Source organism: Micromys minutus (genome assembly GCF_963924665.1).
Source record: "Micromys minutus genome assembly, chromosome: X".
Taxonomy (NCBI): domain Eukaryota; kingdom Metazoa; phylum Chordata; class Mammalia; order Rodentia; family Muridae; genus Micromys; species Micromys minutus.
This window is the reverse complement of record NC_137970.1, coordinates 10,410,474-10,433,525: the sequence shown is the minus strand read 5'-3', so window position 1 is coordinate 10,433,525 and position 23,052 is coordinate 10,410,474. Positions and strand designations below refer to the sequence as shown.

The window sequence follows — 23,052 nt, the reverse complement described above, 5'->3', positions numbered from 1 at the left end:
AAGGATTTTGTTGTTGAACTCTTTGTTTAATGAGGTAAAGTCTCTACACAATTATCCTTAAATCCCCCTGAAATGTAATTATAACTCAGTTGAAATTTAACCCAAAACTTCCCTGTATTTGGTTATATTTGCATATAATTAACCTATTGGAATTTAATTATAACATCTCAGTATATAAATTTAGAAAGCTACCACTGTCTTACATATTTGTTCTGTAAAGTGGATCCTTTAAAACCTTGTATATAGTGAAATATCTGTTATCCTTCTCATTGTATCCAAAGAAAACACTTGATGCCCCCCATTGACCTCTGCGTTCACTTCATAAGAACTTTATTGACTGCAGTAACACCAGCCACTCCAGTGTAAGAACAAACGTTAGAAATTTCGTAGTGGTGGACAAGGAGGGGAGTAAAACCTGGAGTGTGAAATAAAGTAGTGGCATGATGGCAGTTTCACTGTTCAGAGTCCTCTTTAAGTTATAGGCAGGTGAGAAATAGTGTAATAAAATGGTTGAAGGGTATTGAAAATGTGGCTCTGATGATGGTCTGTTCCATGAAGAATTTGTACAGGTGAGATGAGCAAGAATAACAAAACTAACAGGAGCAAAGTATGAAGATAAGAGTTTAGAAAGACCTTTTTTGAAGCCTAGGAGTAATTTTTCAGCTAATTATTCGTGTCTATATTCTAGATAATGTCTCTTCATCCCAGATACATCTCTTTCCTTTGGCAAGTTGCAGACTTAGGGAGCAGCCTAAATATGCCACCTCTTAGAGATGGAGCAAGAGTGCTTATGAAACTTATGCCACCAGGTAAGATGTTTTTAATGATGACATAATGAATGCTAACAATAGAAGGTATATTAACGAATTCCTCTTCTAAGTGAACCATATATCAGTGGTTGGTAAACTAACTTGTAAGCCAAAATCCTCTAACAATTTATTTTTATACAGCCCAATACCTAAAGAAAGTGTCTAAATTTTTCAAGGGCTAAAATAAAATCAGAACAATATCTATTTGGTGTCTTGAGATGGCTCAATAAATAGATGTGTGTGCCTGCAAATTTGATGAATCATAGAGAACTGACTCCCTTCAGCTGGCTTTCCTCTGACCTCCATACATTTGCCATTCACTCACACATACACACCTAAAAATGTAATAAAAAAATTTTACGTTTTGACATCAGATTCTATGACATTTTAGTATATGTAATCTTTTCAGTTTTTCTGTCTTACAACTACACCCATTTGTTTATATATTATGTGCAAATTTTTGTTGATCAACAGCTGAGAACTTAATGGCAGAGGCCATGTGGTCCAAAATTCTAGAATAATATAATATGGTCATTTGCCAAACCTGTTTGCCTGGGGCCAATAAGATAGCCCAGTAGGTAAAGGTGCTTGCCACCCACCTTGAAAGCCTGAATTTGATCCCTGGGACCCACATGGTGGAAAGAGAATGACTTCCTCCAAGTTATACTCTGACCTCCACTTGGGTGCCCATGGTAAAAGCATATAAACAGTTGTGCATACAAATACAAATAAACAAAGCTATACTCAGACTTCTACATGTGATCTGTGTTGTGTGTATACTCACAGCTTATGCGCACGAGCTCTCTCTCACATACACATACACACAAACAAATTAACTTCACAATTTAAATTCAAGCTATAGTGTCCAAATTTAAAACAGTGAACATTTGATTAAAGTATGTATTGCTTTACCAAGCAGAATGAATTGTTTTTTCTTAAGAGCTACCTCCTTCCACAAGTTTAACGATTACTATTAAATATGCCAAAGTCTATTTTAAACTCTTCTTAGTCTTTATTCTCTGCCTGCCTGTCTGCCTGTCGAACTCTCTGTTTCTCTCTCTCTCTCTCTCTCTCTCTCTCTCTCTCTCTCTCTCTCTCTCTCTCTCTCTCTCTCGCTCTCTCTCTCTCTCTCGCTCTCTCTCTCTGAGAACAGGGTCTTACTACGTGGGTTTTGCTGACCTAGAATGCATAGAAATCTTTGCCTCTGCCTCCTTAGCACTTGGATTAATGTCTTACACCATTGTGCTTTCCTGGAATTACTTATTTAAATAATGCGTTGCTATAATTATATGATTACTTGGATCTGGGTTTCCTTCAAAGAAACTTGAAAAAAGAATAAGGCAGAAGCTTACAAACTATAAACCCATATGATTAGAAACCTGCTCACTTTTCTGAATTGCTCAAAAAAAAAAAAACAAAAAAAAAACATGTTTTCCTTTACTTTTCTAAACATGCTTTTCTTAACACTTGGGCTTTCCCTGAGTACTTTTCCCTGAGTTTTCTTTCTCTAAAGCTTCCCTTTCTGCCATGTGGTTTCTCATTTACCACGTCTTAGTTTCTTGCCTCCTTAAATGTAAACATAACTACTCCTCCTTCATTTTTTTCCTTCAGGCAGCTGCTGAAGTTTTACAGCTTACCTGCCCAAAGATTTTTCTTTTAAACTGTAATAAAATTGTCCTTCCTCTTCCAAAAAAACAAATGAACTCAAGACTATAGCCATCTATTGATGGCAAGTTTATGGATAGATTTTTTTGACATCTGTATTTTATAATAAAAAGCTTATATATGATCAGGGACCTGAAATAATTTATATATGCGTGTATAAGAGCTGGATTCCTTTGGTTAAGACTCCAGATGTATAAATTTTAAGCTAAAATCATTAAGTGATTTGTTAGAATTCATTGGTTTCTTTTTAGATTTTTTTTTTTTTTTTTTTTTGTTCTTGGTGGTGGTGGTAGTATTTGGTTGTTTTTTTTTTTTTTTTTTTTTTTTTTTTTTCCTCCCCACCTCCTACTCTACCCCTGTTTTGTTGTTTTACAGAGTCTTGCTAAATATTCCTGGCTAGCTTTGAATTTGCCTGCCTTTATTGGGTACTGGGACTTAAGGCATACACCACCTTGAACTTTTGTTTAAAAACATTTGTGGCATTTATTTATTCATTTTTTTTGTGTGGGTACCACAACGTTTGTGTAGAAATCAGAGGATTACCTCAGGAATCAGTTTTCTTCTCTCTCTGTCTCTCTCTCTCTCTCTCTCTCTCTCTCTCTCTCTCTCTCTCTCTCTGTTTTAATAAGGTTCACTTTCTTGAGTGTTGTGCTTCTTTCAGTGAAACAAACTAAGTAATCTGTATTGTCATAAAGAAGGAAATAAACTTGGGGGTAAGAACTGTTACTGTTATTTAAACTTCTTTCTTTGAAAGTAGGTGGGTTTTTTGTTTGTTTGCTTTTGTTTTTTAATCTAGTTTCTTGTAGCTGGCTCCTGGATGAGATACAGTTCCCTTATGCTTAGGCTGGCTGATTAAAAGGCTCTGCTTGTTGTTTTGGTTCTCTCTGATTTGTTTACTTTCAACCCAAGTATGGGTCCTATATTATAGAAGCTTAACTGAATGTGTAGCTTAACTGAATTGTTTGCTATTTCATGCTCTTGAAAATGCTAGAAGTGATATAGATGTGGATTGTGTTTTATTTCAGACTGTTCCTCTCTCTTTTACAGATAGTACAACAATAGAAAAATTAAGAGCTATTTGTTTGGACCATGCCAAACTTGGAGAAAGCAGCCTTAGTCCATCTCTGGACTCACTTTTCTTTGGTCCTTCAGCCTCACAAGTGCTATACCTAACAGAGGTTAGTTTTTTGGTTTTGTCTTTTATTTTGAACTTAGTTCTTGTTTAAATTTGATCTTTGATATATTGCTATGAAGAATGTGGATATAATTATTATAAGGTGGTTTTGAAGTAGTCAATGTCTTAGTAGTCTTGATGGTAAAATGGAGATTGTCTTATATCTTTTTTAATACAGTCCTTCTCTTTTCCCTCCTTTTTATTTTCAGGTAGTTTATGCCTTGTTAATGCCTGCTGGTGCACCCTTGGCTGATGATTCTTCTGATTTTCAGTTTCACTTCTTGAAAAGTGGTGGTCTGCCCCTTGTCCTGAGTATGCTAACCAGAAATAACTTCCTACCAAATGCAGATATGGAAACTCGAAGGGGTGCCTACCTCAATGCTCTTAAAATAGCCAAACTGTTATTAACTGCTATTGGCTATGGCCATGTTCGAGCTGTGGCAGAAGCTTGTCAGCCTGGTGTAGAAGGCGTGAATCCTATGACATCGGTAATATAGACTTTTGTTTTGGTTTCTAAAATCAAAAGTTTCTAAAAGTAGATAGTAATTTTAAGGGTAAATTTCTCAATGATTCTACAGTCTAGAATTCAACCTTTAACTTAGTATTGAAATTTTCTTTTCAGTATATGTCTTGTTGATAGAAATGTTCACTTATAACTCTATATTTCTATTAAAAGTACACACACTCTTCTGTCTTTTATGTTTAAGAGGGCATTTCCTTTGGTTCCTTTCTGACCACTTGAGTTTTGCTTCGTTCTCACTTATTGTAAAACAAACACCACATGAATGGAGTTCTACCATGTGCCAAGCAGATAAAATACCAGCAGTGTTAAGACTTGTAATTGGTTTAGCCTTTTACCAGTTTTCTGTCCCATCTTCATTGGCTTAAATGTGAAATATGAAGGCTTTGTTATTCTGTCTTTACCAGGATAGGATCTTTGATTCATTTTGCTGATCTCAAGATATGCTAGAGTTTAATGACTAGTAAAAGGCCAAACTATGCAAATAGTTACTAAATTACTGATAGAAGGCAAGAGTCTTTAGGGGGATGAGGTGAGAGGATTATAACATATTCAAGGTCATCATGGGCTATGCAATGAGAGACCTTCTCTTTAAAAATAAAAGTGTTAAGGAAGAAAGTTTCTTTAGAAATCATTTAGGTCATATTCGGGACGAATAGCATATTGGTGATTATGATATGTAATTGTTTTATATCTATAATACAGTAATATTTAAAGAACCTTTTTATTTTTTAAATGGTTTCTAAAATAATTCGTAAATGAAGTTTTTAATTAGATTTGTTGGGGGCTTTTGTTTGTTTTTGTTTTGTGTGGTTTTTTTTTTTTTGTTTTTTGTTTTGTTTTGTTTTGTTTCTTGAGACAGTTTTTCTGTTTAGTCCTAGCTTCTCCTGGATCTTTATAAACCAGGCTGGCCTTGAACTCACAGCTATCTGTCTGCCTCTGCTTCCCAAGTGCTAAGATTAAAGTTGTGCACCACCATGCTTGGGTATAAATGAAGTTTTATGATACTTAAGATTTGCCTACTAGCAATCCTAAAGGTCAGTGAAGATGGAAAGTTAGGTGATTGACTATAGTTGAGGCAGAATAAAGGAGGCCTTGATATTTTTAACAACATTTTATTTTATGTAATTGTTCTGCCTGCACTTTGTCTGAGAATGTCCTATTCCCTGGAGCTGCAATAACAGACTCCTACAACTGAGCTGTCTCTCCAGCCCTCAATAATAATTGTATTATTTTAGTCTGACCACTTTCATATATTAGAAATTTTCAGTAAGCCAGCCAGGCGTGGTAGAGGTTTATAATCTCAGGATTTGGAAAGCTAAGACAAAAGGATCACAAAGTCAAAGCCAGCCTGGGCTACATATGACCAAAAAGAAAACAAAAGGAGTGAACTTTTCCATAAGAGATAAAAATGGCTAAGATTATATATTGTGGACTATGGTCCATTTCATTAGGATTTTTTAAAGTAATTTCAATAGGTTAAAAAGAAAGACTGATTCTTATCAGCACTTGGAAGGCCAAAGCAGGAAGAAAGCAAAGAGTTTAACAACCTCCTCCATCCCCAGCTTTAACATGAGACCTGTATTTAACCACATGAGGGAGGGCTCTTGTTAGGACAAAATGATACTTATTTTACCTATGACATGACTACTTAATGAAGTATACAGAACACACAAAAGGCAGTAACATGCTTGCTCTTGTAGCTTTTATAATACTTAGAGAGCGTGGCCATTTGCTAGCTGTAGATACTAAGGCATTATAATTGTGAAGTATTTGTTGGCAATTAATGCTAAACACAAATTTAGTAATATTCCAGATATTTTGAACATTTACAATATGGAGAAAAGATAACCAGAAATATTCATTATCTGTTTCTCATTGACAAACAGTATACTATTAAGTAAAAGTACTGCTATTTGTATGTTTCATTTTTTATAGTCATAATATTTCTAATTTTTAAAGTAGAATTTGATAACTGGAGATTATGAGCAGAGTCTGCATAAAGGATATACATGTAAAAGATATGATTTACTGCATCTTGAAATGAGTTTGGGCTTGGTCTGTTCATAGAAGCATGAGTCAGATTAATCTAGAATGGAGGATTGTGGAGAAATCAGTGCCGGTTGCATACTATGTTGGCAGGGTAGAGTACTTTGTGTGTGACTGTGGAAAGAAAACATCTTGGGAATGTTGATAAGTGGGATATGAATGATTGGGTCAAGTTATATGCAGAAAACTCAAATAAAATGGTTTACTGTTTTTCAGGTCAACCAAGTAACTCATGATCAAGCAGTGGTGCTACAAAGTGCCCTTCAGAGCATTCCTAACCCATCATCTGAATGCATGCTTAGAAATGTGTCTGTTCGTCTTGCTCAGCAAATTTCTGATGAGGTGAGTATTGTAAGAATTACGTAGGATACACACACACACACACATACACACACACACACACACACACACACACACACACACACGTTATTCTGTGTGTGTGTAATATGTTTGTGCACAGTTTGTGTGCCTGATGCCCTTGGAGATCAGAAAGACGGCATCTGAATCCTCCAGAACTGGAGCTATAGACCATTCTGAGCTTTCATGTGGGTGCTGGGAATTGAACCCTGGGTCCTCTAGAAGAGAAGCCAATGCTTCTAACCACTGAGCAGTCTGTCTAACCCCAAAACAGCCTTTATTAAAATTCACTTATTTTACTTTTTCAGTCTAGATCATGTTTTTCCAAGGACAACTTAGTAATGTTAGTACTTTATTTTCAACTTTATGTATAGTAAACAGCATTCTTTCACAGTGTACATACAACATTTCATACTCATACAAACATTATACAATAATTTTTCTGTTCTTTTGGGACTTAACAAATCTAAAGTTTCACACCTATAGCCCTAAAACAGAATGTTTCTGTAGCTGGTCCTTGTGGGTTTTTGCAGTCAGTAGTACCTTTCAACTCTAATATCAGATAACCACTAATTTTTGACCCCTATGAAAGTTTTTATTTTCTTGAGTTTTATTTAGTTGGATCATGTGCCTATAATCCAAACACTTGAGAGGCTGAAGTAGGAGGATAAGAAGTAGAAAAACTGCCTGCAAGCCCCAATCTCAAAAAATAAACTAAAGAGAAATCAAGTTATTGATGACTTTTTTGAATTGAATGTGTTCTGAGGTTCAATAGTTCATTGATTCCATTTTGTTAAATATTATCCCATTGTATGCTAGTCCTGTTGACATGTCTTTAGACCTAGGACCTGGGGGACGGAGGTAGGTAAATCTATGTGAGTTTTAGGCCTGCCTTGTCTACATAGTGAGACTGAAAAAAAACTATACATATGCATGCATATATGTACACTTGGGTACACTACATGTAAATAAATAGATAGATTGTATATATTATAAAATAAAACATAATCCCATTATGAATATTCCATTTGTTTATATATGTGACAAAATATACCTAGATTTTTTTACCTTTTAAATATGAATAAAACCACTATAAAAGTTGTATACCAATATTTGAACTTCCTATTCTCTAACACCGGGGCATACAATGATTGTTGTTTCTGTAGTGATCAGCACTAATAGTCTTGTTTTAATTAATCATTATTTTATAGGCTTCAAGATATATGCCTGATATTTGTGTAATTAGAGCTATACAAAAAATTATTTGGACATCGGGATGTGGGGGATTACATCTTGTATTCAGCCCAAATGAGGAAGTCACAAAAATTTATGAGAAGGTAAGAATTGTGAGAGGAATAAATCCCCTACAGAAATGAGTGTTAATTGTGTATATGGATAAACTTCTATGTTTGTCTTTAAAGACCACTTGCATAGTTATAATTACAGTTATACCTGAATAAAGGCTCATTTTTTTAAACAACTTTATTTTACAAAACAAAGATAAATGTACAGATTTTAAACATTTTTTGCTTAAAATTATACATTTTTGTCAGTACTTTTTTCAGATTTTAACATAATTTTTACATAAAACTATATGAATATATTTTTTAGTCAGTACTTGATTTTTTTCAAGGTTTGATTGTATGCTTTGAAAACTTAGAAGTTACAATGAGCATAAAGTACATGTAAAACAAAATGTAACATGGAAATAGTTAAAGTTTTCTTGTTTTGTAAATATTTTTTTTGTTTTGTTTTGTTTTCATTATTTCTTGGACTTCATACAGTCTGTGAGTTGTTTCTGGGGGAGTACAAGCCTCTGGGGTTAGCATCCCACTATCAGTGACTGCATATTATGTCTGTTCTTTTGTGACTGGGTTATCTCACTCAGGATGATATTCTCTAGATGCGGCCATTTTCTTAAGAATTTGGTTAAGTCATTGTTTCTGGTGGCTGAGTACTATTCCATTGTGTATATGTACCACAATTTTTATATACATTCATCTTCTGAAGGACATCTGGGTTCCTTCCAGCTTCTGGCTATTATAAATAGAGCCGCTATAAACATTGTGGTGCATATATCTTTGTTGTGTATTAAAGTGTCCCTGGGGTATATGCCCAGCAGTGGAATAGCTGGGTCTTCAGGTAGTACTATATCCAATTTTCTGAGGTATCGATCGCCAGACTGATTTCCAGAGTGGTTGTATTAGCTTGCAACCCCACCAACAGTGAAGTGTTCCTCTTTCTCCGCAGCCTCACCAGCATCTGCTGTCATCTGAGTTTTGGATCTTGGCCAATCTGACTGGTGTGTGGTGGAATCTCAGGGTTGTTTTGATTTGCATTTCCCTGATGGCTAAGGATGTCGAGCATTTCCTCAGATGTTTCTCGGCCATTCGGTGTTCCTCAACTGAAAACGTTTTGTTTAGCTCTGTACCCCATTTTTTAATAGGGTTGTTTGATTCTCTGGTGTCTAGCTTTTTGAGTTCCTTGTATACCTTGGATATTAGGCCTCTATCTGATGTGGTGTTGGTAAAGATCTTTTCCAATTCTGTTGGTTGCCGTTTTGTTTTCTTGACATGTCCTTAGCCTTACAGAAACTTTGCAATCTCATTAAGTCCCATTTGTTAATCTTTGACCTTAGAGCTTGAGCCATTGGTGTTTTGTTCAGGAAATTTTCTCCTGTGCCTATGTGTTCTAAGGTTTTCCCTACTTTCTCATCTAATAGTTTCAGTGTATCTGGTTTAATGTGGAGATCTTTGATCCACTTGCTCTTGAGCTTTGTACAAGGAGATAAGAAAGGGTCTATTTTCATTCTTTTGCATGCTGAGTGCCAGTTGGACCAGCACCATTTGTTGAATAGGCTGTCCTTTTTCCATTGAATGTTTACAGCTCCTTTCTCAAAAATCAGGTGACCATATACGTGAGGGCTCATTTCTGGATCTTCTATTCTATTCCATTGATCCACATGCCTATTTCTGTACCAGTACCATGCAGTTTTCAGCACAATTGCCTTGTAATATAGCTTGAGGTCAGGGATAGTGATTCCCGCAGATGTTTTTTTGTTGTTGAGGATAGATTTCGCTATTCTAGGTCTTTTGTTATTCCATATGAAATTGCACATTGATCTTTCCAATTCCATGAAAAACTGGGTTGGAATTTTGATGGGGATTGCATTGAATCTGTAGATTGCTTTTGGTAGGATGGCCATTTTTAAGATGTTGATTTTTCCAATCCATGAGCATGGGAGATCTTTCCATTTTCTGAGATCCTCGTCAATTTCTTTCTTTAGAGGTTTGAAGTTCTTGTCATACAGGTCCTTCACTTGCTTAGTTAGAGTCACACCAAGGTAGTTCATAGTTTTTGTGACGATTGTGAAGGGTACCTTTTCCCTAATTTCTTTCTCCACATGTTTGTCCTTTGAGTATAGGAAGGCTACTGATTTGTTTGAGTTAATTTTGTATCCAGCCACTTTGCTGAACTTGTTTATCAGCTGTAGGAGTTCTCTGGTGGAATTTTTGGGGTCACTCAAGTACACTATCATGTCATCGGCAAAGAGTAATGTTTTTATCTCTTCCTTTCCAATTTGTATCCCCTTGATCTCCTTTTGCTGTCTAATTGCTCCAGCCAGGACTTCCAGTACTATGTTGAATAGGTAAGGGGAGAGTGGGCAGCCTTGTCAAGTCCCTGATGTTAGTGGGATATCTTCAAGTTTTCCGCCATTAAGTTTGATGTTGGCTGTTGGTTTGCTGTATATTGCTTTTATTATGTTTAAGTATGGACCTTGGATTCCTGTTCTTTCCAGGACTTTTAACATGAAGGGGTGTTGGATTTTGTCAAATGCTTTCTCAGCGTCTAGTGAAATGACCATGTGATTTTGATCTTTGAGTTTGTTTATATGGTGGATTACGTTGATGGATTTCCTTATGTTAAACCATCCCTGCATCCCAGGGATGAAACCTACTTGGTCATGATGAATGATCGTTTTGATGTGTTCTTGGATTCGGTTTGCAAGGATTTTGTTGAGTATTTTTGCATCAATGTTCATAAGTGAGATTGGTCTGAAGTTCTCTTTTCTTGTAGGGTCTTTGTGTGGTTTAGGTACGAAGGTTATTGTAGCCTCAAAAAATGAGTTGGGTAATATTCCATCTGATTCTATCTTTTGAAATAGTTTGGAGAGTATTGGTGTTATATCGCCAATAAATGTCTGAAAAAATTCTGCACTGAACCCGTCTGGACCTGGGCTTTTTTTGGTTGGGAGGCTTTTGATGACTGAAGAAGTTATTTAGATGGTTTACTTGGTCCTGGTTTAACTTTGGGATCTTGTATCTGTCTAGGAATTCGTCCATTTCCTCCAGATTTTCCAATTTTGTGGAGTATAAGTTTTTGTAGTAGGATCTGATGATTTCTTGAATTACCTCAGTTTCAGTTGTTATGTCGCCACTTTCCTTTCTGATTTTGTTAATTTGGATACTCTCTCTTTGCCCTCTAGGTCGTCTGCCTAGGTGTTTATCAATCTTGTTGATTTTCTCAAAGAACCAATTCTTGGTTTTGTTTTTTTTCCAATGGTTCTTTTTGTTTCTATTTGGTGAATTTGCCCTAATTTTGATTATTTCTTGCCGTCTACTCTTTTTGGGTATATCTGCTTCCTTTTGTTCTAGGGCTTTTAGCTCTGCTGTCAGGTTGCTGATGTAAGCTCTCTCCAGTTTCTTTTTGGAAGCACTTAGGGCTATGAGTTTTCCTCTTAATACTGCTTTCATTGGATCCCATAGGTTTGGGTATGTTGTGTTTTCGTTTTCGTTGAATTCTAGAAAATCCTTAATTTCTTTCTTTATTTCTTCTTTGACCCTGCTATCCTTTAACAGCGCGTTGTTTAGTTTCCATGTGTATGTGGGCTTTTTGTTGTCTTTGTTGTTGTTAAAGACCAGCCGTAGACCATGGTGATCTGAGAGGATGCATGGGAGTATTTCAATCTTCTTATATCGATGGAGGCTCGTTCTGTGTCCAATTGTGGTCAATTTTCGAGAAGGTGCCATGGGGTAGTGAGAAGAAGGTGTATTCTTTTACTTTAAGATAATATGTTCTGTATATATCTATTAATTCTAGTTGGTTCAAAGTCTCTGCTAGTTTTGCAGTGTCCTTGTTCAGTTTCTGTTTCCATGATCTGTCCATTGGTGAGAGTGGGGTATTAAATTCTCCCACTATTGTGTGGGGTGAAATGTATTTTTTGAGCTTTAGTAGGGTTTCTTTTATGAATGTGGGTGCTTTTTTATTTGGAGCATATATGTTAAGGATTGAGAGTTCCTCCTGACAGATTTCCCCGGTAATGAGTAAAAAGTGTCCTTCCTTGTCTTTTTTGATAACTTTTGGTTGGAAATTTACTTTATTCGATATTAGAATAGCCACTCCAGCTTGCTTCTTGGAGCTGTTTGCTTGGAAGTTTTTTTCCCGCCCTTTTACTCTGAGATAGTGTCTGTCTCTGAGATGAGTTTCCTGTATGCAGCAAAAGGCTGGATATTGTTTATGTATCCAGTCTGATAGTCTATGTCTCTTTATTGGGGGGTTGAGTCCATTTATGTTAATAGATATCAAGGAATAGTTGTTTCTGTTTCCTGCCATTATTGCTTTTTTGGGTTGAGTTGTGTCTGTGTTTTTTTCTTCTTTTAGTTTTCTTGTTTAGGAGTTTTCTTGTTTTTACTAGGCTGTATTTTTCTTCATTGTATTGGGTTTTCCACCTGTAATTCGTTGTAGTGCTTGGTTTGTGGTCAGATATTGTGTAAATTTTGATTTGTCTTGAAATATCTTCATCTCTCCATCGATGGTGATTGATAATTTTGCTGGGTATAGCAGCTTGGGCTGGCACTTGTGCTCTCTTAGGGTGTGCATGATGTCTGTCCAGGCTCTTCTAGCTTTCATAGGCTCTGTTGAGAAATCGGGTGTGAGTCTGATTGGCCTGCCTTTATATGTTACCTGACCTTTTCCCCTTACTGCTTTTAGTATTCTTTCTTTGCTTTGGGCACTTGATGTTTTTACTATTATGTGTCGGGAGGTATTTCTTTTCTGGTCCAACCTATTTGGAGTTCTGAAGGCTTCTTTTATGCTCGTGGTCATCTCATTCTTGAGGGTAGGGAAGTTTTCTTCTACGATTTTGTTGAAAATATTTACTGTGCCTCTTAGTTGATACTCTTCTCCCTCTTCTATTCCTATTATCCTTAGGTTTGGTCTTCTCATTGTGTCTTGGATTTCCTGGACATTTTGGGTTAGGAGCTTTTTGTTTTTTGCATCTTCTCTGGCTGTTTTGTCTATGTTTGCAGTGTTGTCTTCTGCCCCCGAGATTCTCTCTTCCATCTCTTGTAATCTATTGGAAATGCTTGCTTCTGTGACTCCTGATTTCTTTTTTTGCTGTTCTGACTCTTTTAGCGTTTTCTTTATTGTGTCAATTTCTGTTTTAATTTTCCTCTTCCATTCCTTTATTTCTTTGGTTCTGTTTTCCTCTAGTTCTTTGAGTTCTTTGAGTGTTTTTCTTGTTTCCTCTTTAAAAGCTTCTGAATCTTTTTGCTTTTCCTCCCTTTCTTGTTTAAGTATCTCTATCAACATCTTGAGGCATGATTTCAGGTATGTGTCTTCTTTTTCTGGAGTGTTTGGAATTCCGATGTTTGCTGTTATGGGAGAGCTGGGTTCTGGTGTTGCTAGATTGTCTTGGTTTCCTTGGGATATACTCTTTCTCTTTCCTCTTGCCATTTTGTTGTCAGTGATATGTTCTTACCTTTCCCTTGTATCTGGTCTGTGTCCGTGGATCTCCACTGGTCCAGGTGTCAGATGGGCCGAGTCCTGTTTTATGCCTCAGAATCATCGGGTGGGAACAGAAGTTCCAACGTTCTGTTTCTGGTCGCTGGATCAGGCATGGCATGGCATGGCAGGGCAAGGCAGGGTGTGCACTTTCCGAGTGCACTCCGCAGAGATCTCTCTGCTCCCTGGCAGCCCAGGTCTCCCACCCACCAGTTGCTCAGCCTCTTCCAGCCGCCGTTCCGGGTGCTAAATGCTCATTTTTAAAGCAAAGAATTTAATCCTGCTCTGAGGCTACTTTAAAAATTAAGGGGAGATTTTTTCCATTTCATTAAATAAAGTCAGACCATCTCAAAAAATTTACATTTTTCACTTATTTTTCAGTTTTGTGTAAGTTACAGTTCTGCCATGTATACCTATCCCTTGGATACATTGCATTCTAAGTTTTGCTTTGTTATTTTTTTCTGTGTGTAAGTGTTTTACCTATATTTATATATGTATACCATGAATGTCTGGTTCCCTCAGAGGTCAGAAGAGGGGATTGGAATCCCTGGCACTAGAGTTATGGACAGTTAAAAGCCACCATGCAGTTGCCATGTATGGAATCTGGTTCCTTTGTAAGAACAAGTGCTCTTAACCTCGGAGTTAACTCTCCAGCTCATACCTCCACAGTGCCTTCTTTATATTGAACTTTTTGTCCTTACTACTATTTTGGTGTTCTCGCAACATCTGTTTGGTATAGTGTCTCTTTGGTATATTTATTTGGCAAAATAAATGAAAGCCTATTTGAGTCACATTAAAGTCACAGCATATTTGGGATTAGGAAAAAGTTTTAAAGCCTTACCAAGCAGTTAGTTGTCCAAGGAGATTTTTTTTTTTAATTAAATAGCACAATAACGTACCTACCTATTGTGCCAGAGTTGTTTATAAAGAAGGAATAATTGGTTGTTGGTTCAAAAGTGCATGAGTTAGAAGGTCTCTAGGAGGTTCTTATCTACAAAATGCTCGATATATATGCTCAGTATATACCCTTTTGGGTTATAGCAAAATATTGGCATTAGACTTAGTTTTCTATTATAGTTTCCAAACTAATTCAAAAGACTTCAAGAAACAGGTAAAGAGGGAGACTGTGTAGTTTAATAGTAGTTGAATTTTAAGCACTGAGCTTTTGAAACTACGTAGAATTTTTTAAGCACTTTCTAAATTAGCTTACAAAGGGTTAGATTTCTTTATTGCATTTTTAAAACAATATTAGGGTTTGTTGTTTCCTTCCCTTCCTCCTCCCTTTTCTTGTTTTCTCTCTTCCCCAGCAAGGTGTCTTCCCTTACACTTTTATATTAGATAGGGTTTTTCTTTAAAAGCTTCTTTAAATAATTTGTTCCCAATTATTTTACAGACCAATGCAGGCAATGAGCCAGACCTTGAAGATGAACAGGTTTGCTGTGAAGCATTGGAAGTGATGACACTGTGTTTCGCCTTGATTCCAACAGCCTTAGATGCACTAAGTAAAGAAAAGGCTTGGCAGACATTTATTATTGACTTACTGTTGCACTGTCACAGCAAGTAAGTTACTTTCTTATTTTTAAGAAACTTGATTTTATATTTGTAAAGTAGAATCAAGTTTTATGTTGGCACAAGGTATTATAGAAACCAAATACTCTTCATGGTACATTAATGTTGAGGAAATTTCACTTAATAAATTTTGACCTAACCTAAATTTGCTTTAATTTAGTCAGCAAAATTGGATAGGATATTGGCCACCTGTCTTGTATTCCTCGGTGCTATTACTTTAATATGAAATTTTATAAGAGGGTTACCATAGGAATTTAGGCATAAAGATTTTTTTTTTTCATTTTAAGAGCATTTAATCTGTATTACTAATGTTGTTTCAAGCTGCTTTTATATAAGTAATTCAGATTTAAGGCAATTCAAATCTTTAGAAATTGGTTTCCATCCTTGTATAGTGGTCTGATGCTAATCTTCACATTAATTATAAAACCAATTAGGCCAGACATGGTGCCACACATCTTTAATCTCAGCATTTTGGAGGCAGAGAGCAAGGGGACCTCTGGGTTTGTGGCTAGACTGCTCTACATGTTCCAAGACAACCAGGGCTATATAGCAAGGCCATGTCTTTAAAAAAACAAATAAACAAACAAAAAAAATACAAGCACAACATGTTGGTTGTGGCAGCACCACCAATGCGGTACAAACCTTTAGTCCCAGCTCACCTGTAGTCCTAGCACTAAGGAGGTAGAGGCAGTTGAATTTCTGTGAGTTCAAAGCCAGCCTCTTTCATAGAGCTAGTTCTAGGATACCCAAGGTTTCACAAAGAAACACTGTCTTGAAAAACAAACAGCACAATCACTAATGATCAGGTACAGTTTTCCTAGTCCTAGCAACACACTAATATACAGTAGAGCATCAAGTGAGAATGTTTAGTGATCAGAAAAGAACCTTGAATGACTTCCTTCAAAATAGTCAGTCTGGCCTATTGAGAAACTCTTTTTCATCTGGGTAGTAGCAGCACACCTTTAATTCCAGCACTGGGGAAGGCGGGAAGCAGTGGCAAGTGGATCTCTAAGTTCCAGCCCAGCCTATTCTACAGAGTGAGTTCTAGGACAGCCAGGGCTACACAGAGGAACCAGAAGGGGGTAAGGGGTGAAACCTTTTGTTCATGGGATCCAAACAAATGCAAAACAGGGAAAGCTCATTACTTCTATATGAAAATTGTACCATAGTTAGCTGTGTACATTGAAAAAAACAGTAGGAATCATTCTAGTTCCATTTAATCATTAGCCATCTTCAAGGAACTACTTCATAAACCCTTCTATCCTTAGAGACTATCAAAATCACCTGAAAGATTTGTAAACACATTCTTGGTCAGGCCTACTAACATTTCTCTTCAGATCTGAGCATTGGCATTTCTATGAAGTTACCAGTTGATGCTGATGTTGCTCATCAAGGAGTTATGCTTTTGGAATCAATACTACAGTACAAGGAACAGGTGCAGCAGTAACCTTTCTGTGATAACATAATTTTTACTGTCCTCTCTTCTAAGGTACACTTGGATAAAAATTCTGTGGAAGAGGGACTGGAAGGTGTTTAAAGGTTTGATATAGAACATTTTTATATCAGAGTTTTTAGCCTGTTCAGAAAAAGGTTAGAAGTTAGCCCTCAAATTCTTCAGTGACAGTACGAGGTCATAGCCTTGAACATGCAGTGGTGAACACAATCTACGTGTATTTCTTTAGTGACTGTTTAAGTGGATGTTAGTTTGTGTTCCTAATTTATTACCCCATCCCCAAGAGAAAACTATATTAAACATAAATCATTTCCATTTCAGAACTGTTCGTCAAGTGGCACAGGAACAATTCTTCTTAATGTGCACCAGGTGTTGCATGGGACACAGGCCTCTACTTTTCTTCATTACTCTGCTCTTTACTGTTTTAGGGGTAAGAGACTTAAAAATATGTTTACCAGTATAACCAATTCCTTCAACAAGGAAGGATATTCTAGAATTTGTGGGGTTTAGCTTTTATCAGTTAGGGCAATCTATACTTAATAAAACAGGATTTTGAAAAGGGAATTCAAAGCATGAATATATTGATTGATTATACTGTATTTTATCATTTTCAGAGCACAGCCAGAGAGAGGGCTAAACATTCAGGCGACTACTTTACTCTTTTAAGGCATCTTCTTAATTATGCCTACAACAGTAACATCAATGTACCCAATGCTGAAGTTCTTCTAAATAATGAAATTGATTGGCTTAAAAGAATTAGGGTAAGTTGCAGTTAATACTTTAATCGTTAAGAAATAATGCTTCATTTATAAATGGTTCATAATTTAGAACATTTTAAGTTCCAGAGTTAAAGAGCACCAAAGAATATACATTACATTGTTGGGTTGTATTTTATAGAATGAATGCATTTACTACTTACAGAAAATGGGTGATGAAGCATGGTACTACATGCCTTTAAGCCCAGCACTTGGGAGACACATTTTTATGAATTTAAGGCAACATGCTGAGGTCTTGTCAGTGGGGGTAGAAGGGGTTGTCATACTGAGGTTCAGCTTTTCTGCCTTTTAGCAAGTTGTCATTTTAAAGAAAATGGTGCCCCCACCGCCAAAAAAAGTTTTCAAATACACTAATTTTCATCATAAGTTTTTTTCAAGACCACATGAAAATTTATTTCTGAGGAAATCTATAGTTATATTGATTACTTTTCTGTTTCTATGATATGACATCCCAACAAAAACAAGGGAGGGGTGTTTAAGAGCCCATCATATGAAGAAAGGTATGGCAGTAGTAAGTAGCAGGAAGCTGTCTATTCACATTGAAATTGAAGAACCCAGAAAGAAGTGAAGTCCAAAATTCAAAATCAACAAACACACCCTTCTAGTAGCTAATGTATTTTCTCCAGCAAGATTTCACCACTTGAGGTTTCTCAGGTGTCCCAAACAGCACTGCCAAATGGGGGCCAAGTGTTCAAACATGGGATCCTCAATGGGAACATTTCACACCCAAACTTCAGCAGAGTTAAACCTTTAGATTAGCATTTCTTCCAGTAGTTCGTAAAGCACATGTGTAGAAATTTTAAATTTTAACTTGCTAGACTGGAAAGTTTTGGGGGAATTGTCTCTCTCTTTTTTTTTTAAGCTTTCTTGTTCAGATTCTTCCAGTTTATAAGTTAAGCATTTGATTTTCCCCCTTTGGCAGGATGATGTTAAAAGAACAGGTGAGACAGGAATTGAAGAGACAATCTTAGAAGGACACCTTGGGGTTACAAAGGAACTACTGGCTTTTCAGACTCCTGAGAAAAAGTTTCATATTGGTTGTGAAAAGGGAGGTGCTAATCTCATTAAAGTAAGTTCTGTGTTCTTGATTCTAAACTACCTATCCTTGTATGTGTTGCTGTTTGATACGGTCTTTATGTGTTATTTTAACCTTTTATAAAACCTGTCTTTTAAGAATCTTTACCAAGGTTACAATATTTGTTTAGATAATATAAAGAAAGCACTAGTATTGTCTTCCAGTAACCATGCCATGTTTATAGGTATTATATGCATATAAAATGTAAGTGTAAAGTGTTACTTAATTTTCCTTTTTGAGAAGCCTAAACTGTTCCTAAGAATATATAAATGAATCAAGCCTCTGTTTTAGTTTTTTTGATTTTCTGTGTTTTCCTTTTTTTTTTAAGAGGGTCTCTGTAGTTTGGACTGTCCTGTAATTCACAGAGATCTACCTGCCTCTGACTCCTGAATGCTAGAACTAAAGGCATGTACCACCATATCTGACAGTCTGTTTTATAAGACTATGTCATATATATCAAATTTTTAACCGAGTTTTTTAAAACTGGGTAATTCAGGGAAAAAATGTCATTTTAGTTTAATTTTATTCAAAATTGACTTCTATAGTTATCCATTTGATTTTTAAAGTAAGTTTAAAATAGATCTGGGCACAAGGATCTGTTGAGTTCAAACGACAGCCAGGACTCTACATAGACTCTTTTCTCAAAAAAAGAAAGTAAGTGTAAAATATAAATTGTTAAAGTATATACCTTTATTTTAAAAAATAATAAGAAATTAAGTGATTAGAAAATAGGTAGAAGTGGAATTTTTACTAGAAAGCTTACATAAATGTTCTGTGATGTAAAGCTTACGTCTGAAATTCTCTTTCCAGAATATTTTGCTAATATTTAATCCTTTCGTTTAATTGTTTAGGAATTAATCGACGATTTCATCTTTCCTGCATCTAATGTTTACCTGCAGTATATGAGAAATGGAGAACTCCCTGCTGAGCAGGCCATTCCTGTCTGTGGTTCACCAGCCACAATTAATGCTGGTTTTGAGTTACTTGTAGCATTAGCTGTTGGCTGTGTGAGGAACCTTAAACAGATAGTAGATTCTTTGACTGAAATGTACTACATTGGTACAGCAATAACTAGTAAGTACTTTTAAAACATGGTTATGGTAATGATTTTGTTTTAAATTGTTTGCTCTTTTTTATAAATATCTTTAAGTCATATTTTGGTAGTAACTAGTATAGGATTTTTACCAAATAGATAATGAGAACACGAGTGGTTATACACGTATTTGGTAAATTAAATGTTATCTTTCAAATTGGAAATGCAGCCTATCTCCATTGTAGTCAGTAAATGCAACCACAGCCTAAATCTCTTGACTCAGAAAATCTTTCAGGCCCTCACCAAGAAATGCCTCCACATTTTTTTGAAGCTCTCATTATGTTCTAGATGTTTAAATGTAGTAAGGTGAAGTTTTTTAACTTAATGAAGAAGAGTTTTTCTTTTGAGTTTTGCATGTTAACAACTTTGGGGGCATGGCTCATGCCTGTAATCCCAACACTGGGGAGGGCAGAGGCAGGTGAATCTTTGTGAATTTGAGTCCAGCTTGGTCTACAGAGTGAGTTCTAGGACAGAAAAGGCTACACAGAGAAACCCTGTCTTAGGGCAGGGGAGGTATTTAAGTATAAATTGGGTACGTCAGTACACACCTATAATCCCAGTACCTTGAAAGGTTGCTGTGAGTTTTAAGCTAACCTGTTTCTATTAGTTAATTTTTTATTACTGTGATAAAACACAGCAAGCAAGCCAATTTACAGAAGGAAGGGTTTATTTGGGTTGCTATTTTCAGAGGGATATAAAAGTATCACTGGGGCTGGAGAAATGGCTTAATGGTTAAGAGCACTGACTGCTCTTCCAGAGGTCCTGAGTTCAGTTCCCTGTAACCACATGGTGGCTCACAGCCGTCTGTAATGGTATCCGATGCCCTCTTCTGGTTGTGTCTAAAGTCAGCAGACAGCAATAGTGTATTCATATAAATAAAATAAAATATATCTTAAAAAAAAAAAAAAAAAACAACTTATCACTATCTCAGCAAGGAAGCCTAGGAGCAGGTAGGCATGGCAGGAACAGTAGAGCTGACAACCTGGAGCTTCAAGTAGGAAACAGAATAAACTGGAAATAGCATATAACTTTTAAAGTCTCAAAGCCTGCCTCCAGTAACATACTTTTCTAACAAGGCCACACCTTTCTAATCTTACCCAAACAGTGCCACAAGCTGGGGCAAAGTCAAATGCCCAGAATACATGTCCTTCAAAAGGACCACACTGATCTCCATAGCAAATTTTAGGATAGCCAGGTCTTCCTAACAAGGCTTTGTCATAAAATAAAAGTAAAATAAAGCAAACAAATGCTAAATAGAATATACATTTAAAAAGTGCCTTTTTACCTGTCTATTCCCTTGGCCCTTTTGATAGTTATAATTATTACCGTAGTTCGTATGTTTCTTACTATCTCTGTATATTCAGGTCCTCTGGAAGAACAGTCAATGTTCTTAACTGTTGAACCCCGTCTCTTAGTCACCCTGATATTCTTTGCTTTGCTTTCTACTTGATATTGCTGTCATTATTCCTTGTTAAACACTTAAGTGGTTTAACTATTTATTTATTGGCTACAAACCTTTCTCTTAAGTATATTGTCATTCATTTAGCTGGCCATCTAGAAAATAATATTTATATTGTTTTTAGCTTTATGCAAGGTACAGAAACATAAGGATATGTTTAGTAAATTATGACTCCCATTCTCAGCAAACTTTTATATCCATCATGTGGTTTGCTCTTCAAAATAGCACTGTGGATATAAGCAGATCTCATTTTAACCTCATTTGCAAGTATCAGACAAGAACATAAACCCAGGTAGCTTTGGGGGCTTATTGAAACCACAAATATAAATGAATATATTTCATTAAAGCTAAGCAACCACCACGTTGTGTTTTATATATATATAAACTCAAAGTTAATAATGAGCTGGAAAGGTGGCCCAGTGGTTAAGAATGCGTATTGCTATTATAGAGATCCTGAGGTTAGTTCTCAGAACCCACATGGGGTGGCTCAAAAATACTGTAACTCCAACTCCAGGGGTCCTATGTATATCTCCAGCCTCTGTTCATACAAACACACATATAAATAAAAATAGTTTCCAAGAAATAATGACTGAATAGTACAGATAACACCAAACCTAACAAGAAAAGGTTAGTTATATGCCATCTCTTGTAAATATATTAGAGACTGCCATAAAAGCCACACCAGATTAAAAATAATGGGGTTTGTGGGAGTTGGCATGTGGCTCGGTTGGTAGAATACATGCTTGACCTACACAGAACAGTGGCTTTGATGCCCAATATTCTATAAACTAGGCATGGTGTTGCATACCTATAATAATCCTAGCACTGGGAGGGTTATAAAAACAGGAGGATCTTAAGCTGAATATCATCCACAGTTACATTGATAGTTCCAGCCTGGCTATATGAGACACTGTCTTAAAAACATGCAAATAGGATCATAAGTTGGTAGGTGTAGGAGCCTGCAGTGATGTGGGTTGCCATCTTAAATGCCAAGCAAGAACCGTGCCTCCTTTGACTGCTTAGGTAGTAGTGTTCGTGTTTTGTCAGCTTAAGAGAACGTAAAAAGCGCAAAATCATTTCTGCTTGTGCTGCAAAACCCTTCTTTTTCAGCTTGTGAAGCACTTACTGAGTGGGAATACCTGCCACCTGTTGGACCCCGCCCACCAAAAGGATTTGTGGGGCTGAAAAATGCTGGTGCTACTTGTTATATGAATTCTGTGATTCAGCAACTCTATATGATTCCTGCTATCAGGAATGGCATTCTTGCAATTGAAGGCACAGGTAGTGATGTAGATGATGATATGTCTGGGGATGAGAAGCAGGACAATGAGGTAAATCTCTTTTATTACTTCTTTGTGTGAAATTCTGATAACAGATACCATTCTTTCACTGAATATGGAGGGGATAAGTACAGTCACCAGTCAGTTTCCACCGGATTCCCTTCTAAAAACCCCCACCCCAAGATGTCAAAATTTGCCAATATACAAGTAGTCTGAATGAAACCTATGCAAATCTCTTTACATACTTTAGTTCATCAGTAGATTAAATATAATGCCTCATAAAGTATTAATGCTATATAGTTGAATTACATAAAAAGTACTGACTTTTTAAAGTCTGGGTGGGTATATTCGGTACTGAATCAATTTACCTTCATGAACCCAAAGATGTCGTTAGTTGATATGAAGATCTAATTGTGTTGTGGTTTCTTTCCTTTGTCAAAAGTATGTTTGGAAGTTGGCACAGCCTCTGCCACTTGCTACCTCTTAGTGGAGTGTGTCTTCATTATAGCAGGTTCAAAGTATCTATCTTTTTTTTTTAATTAGTGTTTGATAGAAGTTGAAGTTTAACTAGTTTAAATCGATAATGCCCAACCTTTTGGCTATCTTGAGCCATGTTGGACATAGAATTGTCTTGGGCCACACTCTTCCCCCACACTCTTCCCCTACCACTCATTTTTTGTTTCCGTGATTTTTTTTTCTCGAGATAGTCTTGTTATGGTGTCCAAGCTGGCCTCTGAAGGTCTCTAGCTTCAGTTTTCCAGGTAATAGAATTATAGTGTATACCACCACACTAGGCTATGTTTTTCACTTTTATATCCGTGCTTGCTTCCTTTTGTTTATGCTTCTATTTTCTCCCAAGTCTTATCTCTTCCTACTTAAAAATAAAACTCTTAACCTACTTCAAATACTATTTATATGATCTTGTGACAAAATCTTAGGCTTCCTGAAAAGTAGCCAAAGCAGAATAAAGCAGTAGAAAAAATGTAAGTG

The 23,052-nt window shown here is 36.3% G+C and overlaps 1 protein-coding gene across 3 annotated transcripts in view; it reads left to right on the top strand.

Annotated features, from left to right (window-relative positions):
• USP9X (ubiquitin specific peptidase 9 X-linked) overlaps positions 1 to 23,052 on the top strand; it is a 103,000-nt gene that overhangs the window by 59,075 nt on the left and 20,873 nt on the right. For all 3 annotated transcript variants that reach the window (XM_080910606.1, XM_080910607.1, XM_080910605.1), the window contains exons 21-31: positions 689 to 809; positions 3,522 to 3,652; positions 3,858 to 4,136; positions 6,434 to 6,559; positions 7,786 to 7,911; positions 14,751 to 14,917; positions 16,701 to 16,809; positions 16,994 to 17,140; positions 18,078 to 18,224; positions 19,082 to 19,304; positions 21,893 to 22,113. In XM_080910606.1, coding sequence (XP_080766732.1) covers positions 689 to 809; positions 3,522 to 3,652; positions 3,858 to 4,136; positions 6,434 to 6,559; positions 7,786 to 7,911; positions 14,751 to 14,917; positions 16,701 to 16,809; positions 16,994 to 17,140; positions 18,078 to 18,224; positions 19,082 to 19,304; positions 21,893 to 22,113 — 1,797 coding nt within the window. The remainder of the gene's footprint in view (positions 1 to 688; positions 810 to 3,521; positions 3,653 to 3,857; positions 4,137 to 6,433; positions 6,560 to 7,785; positions 7,912 to 14,750; positions 14,918 to 16,700; positions 16,810 to 16,993; positions 17,141 to 18,077; positions 18,225 to 19,081; positions 19,305 to 21,892; positions 22,114 to 23,052) is intronic.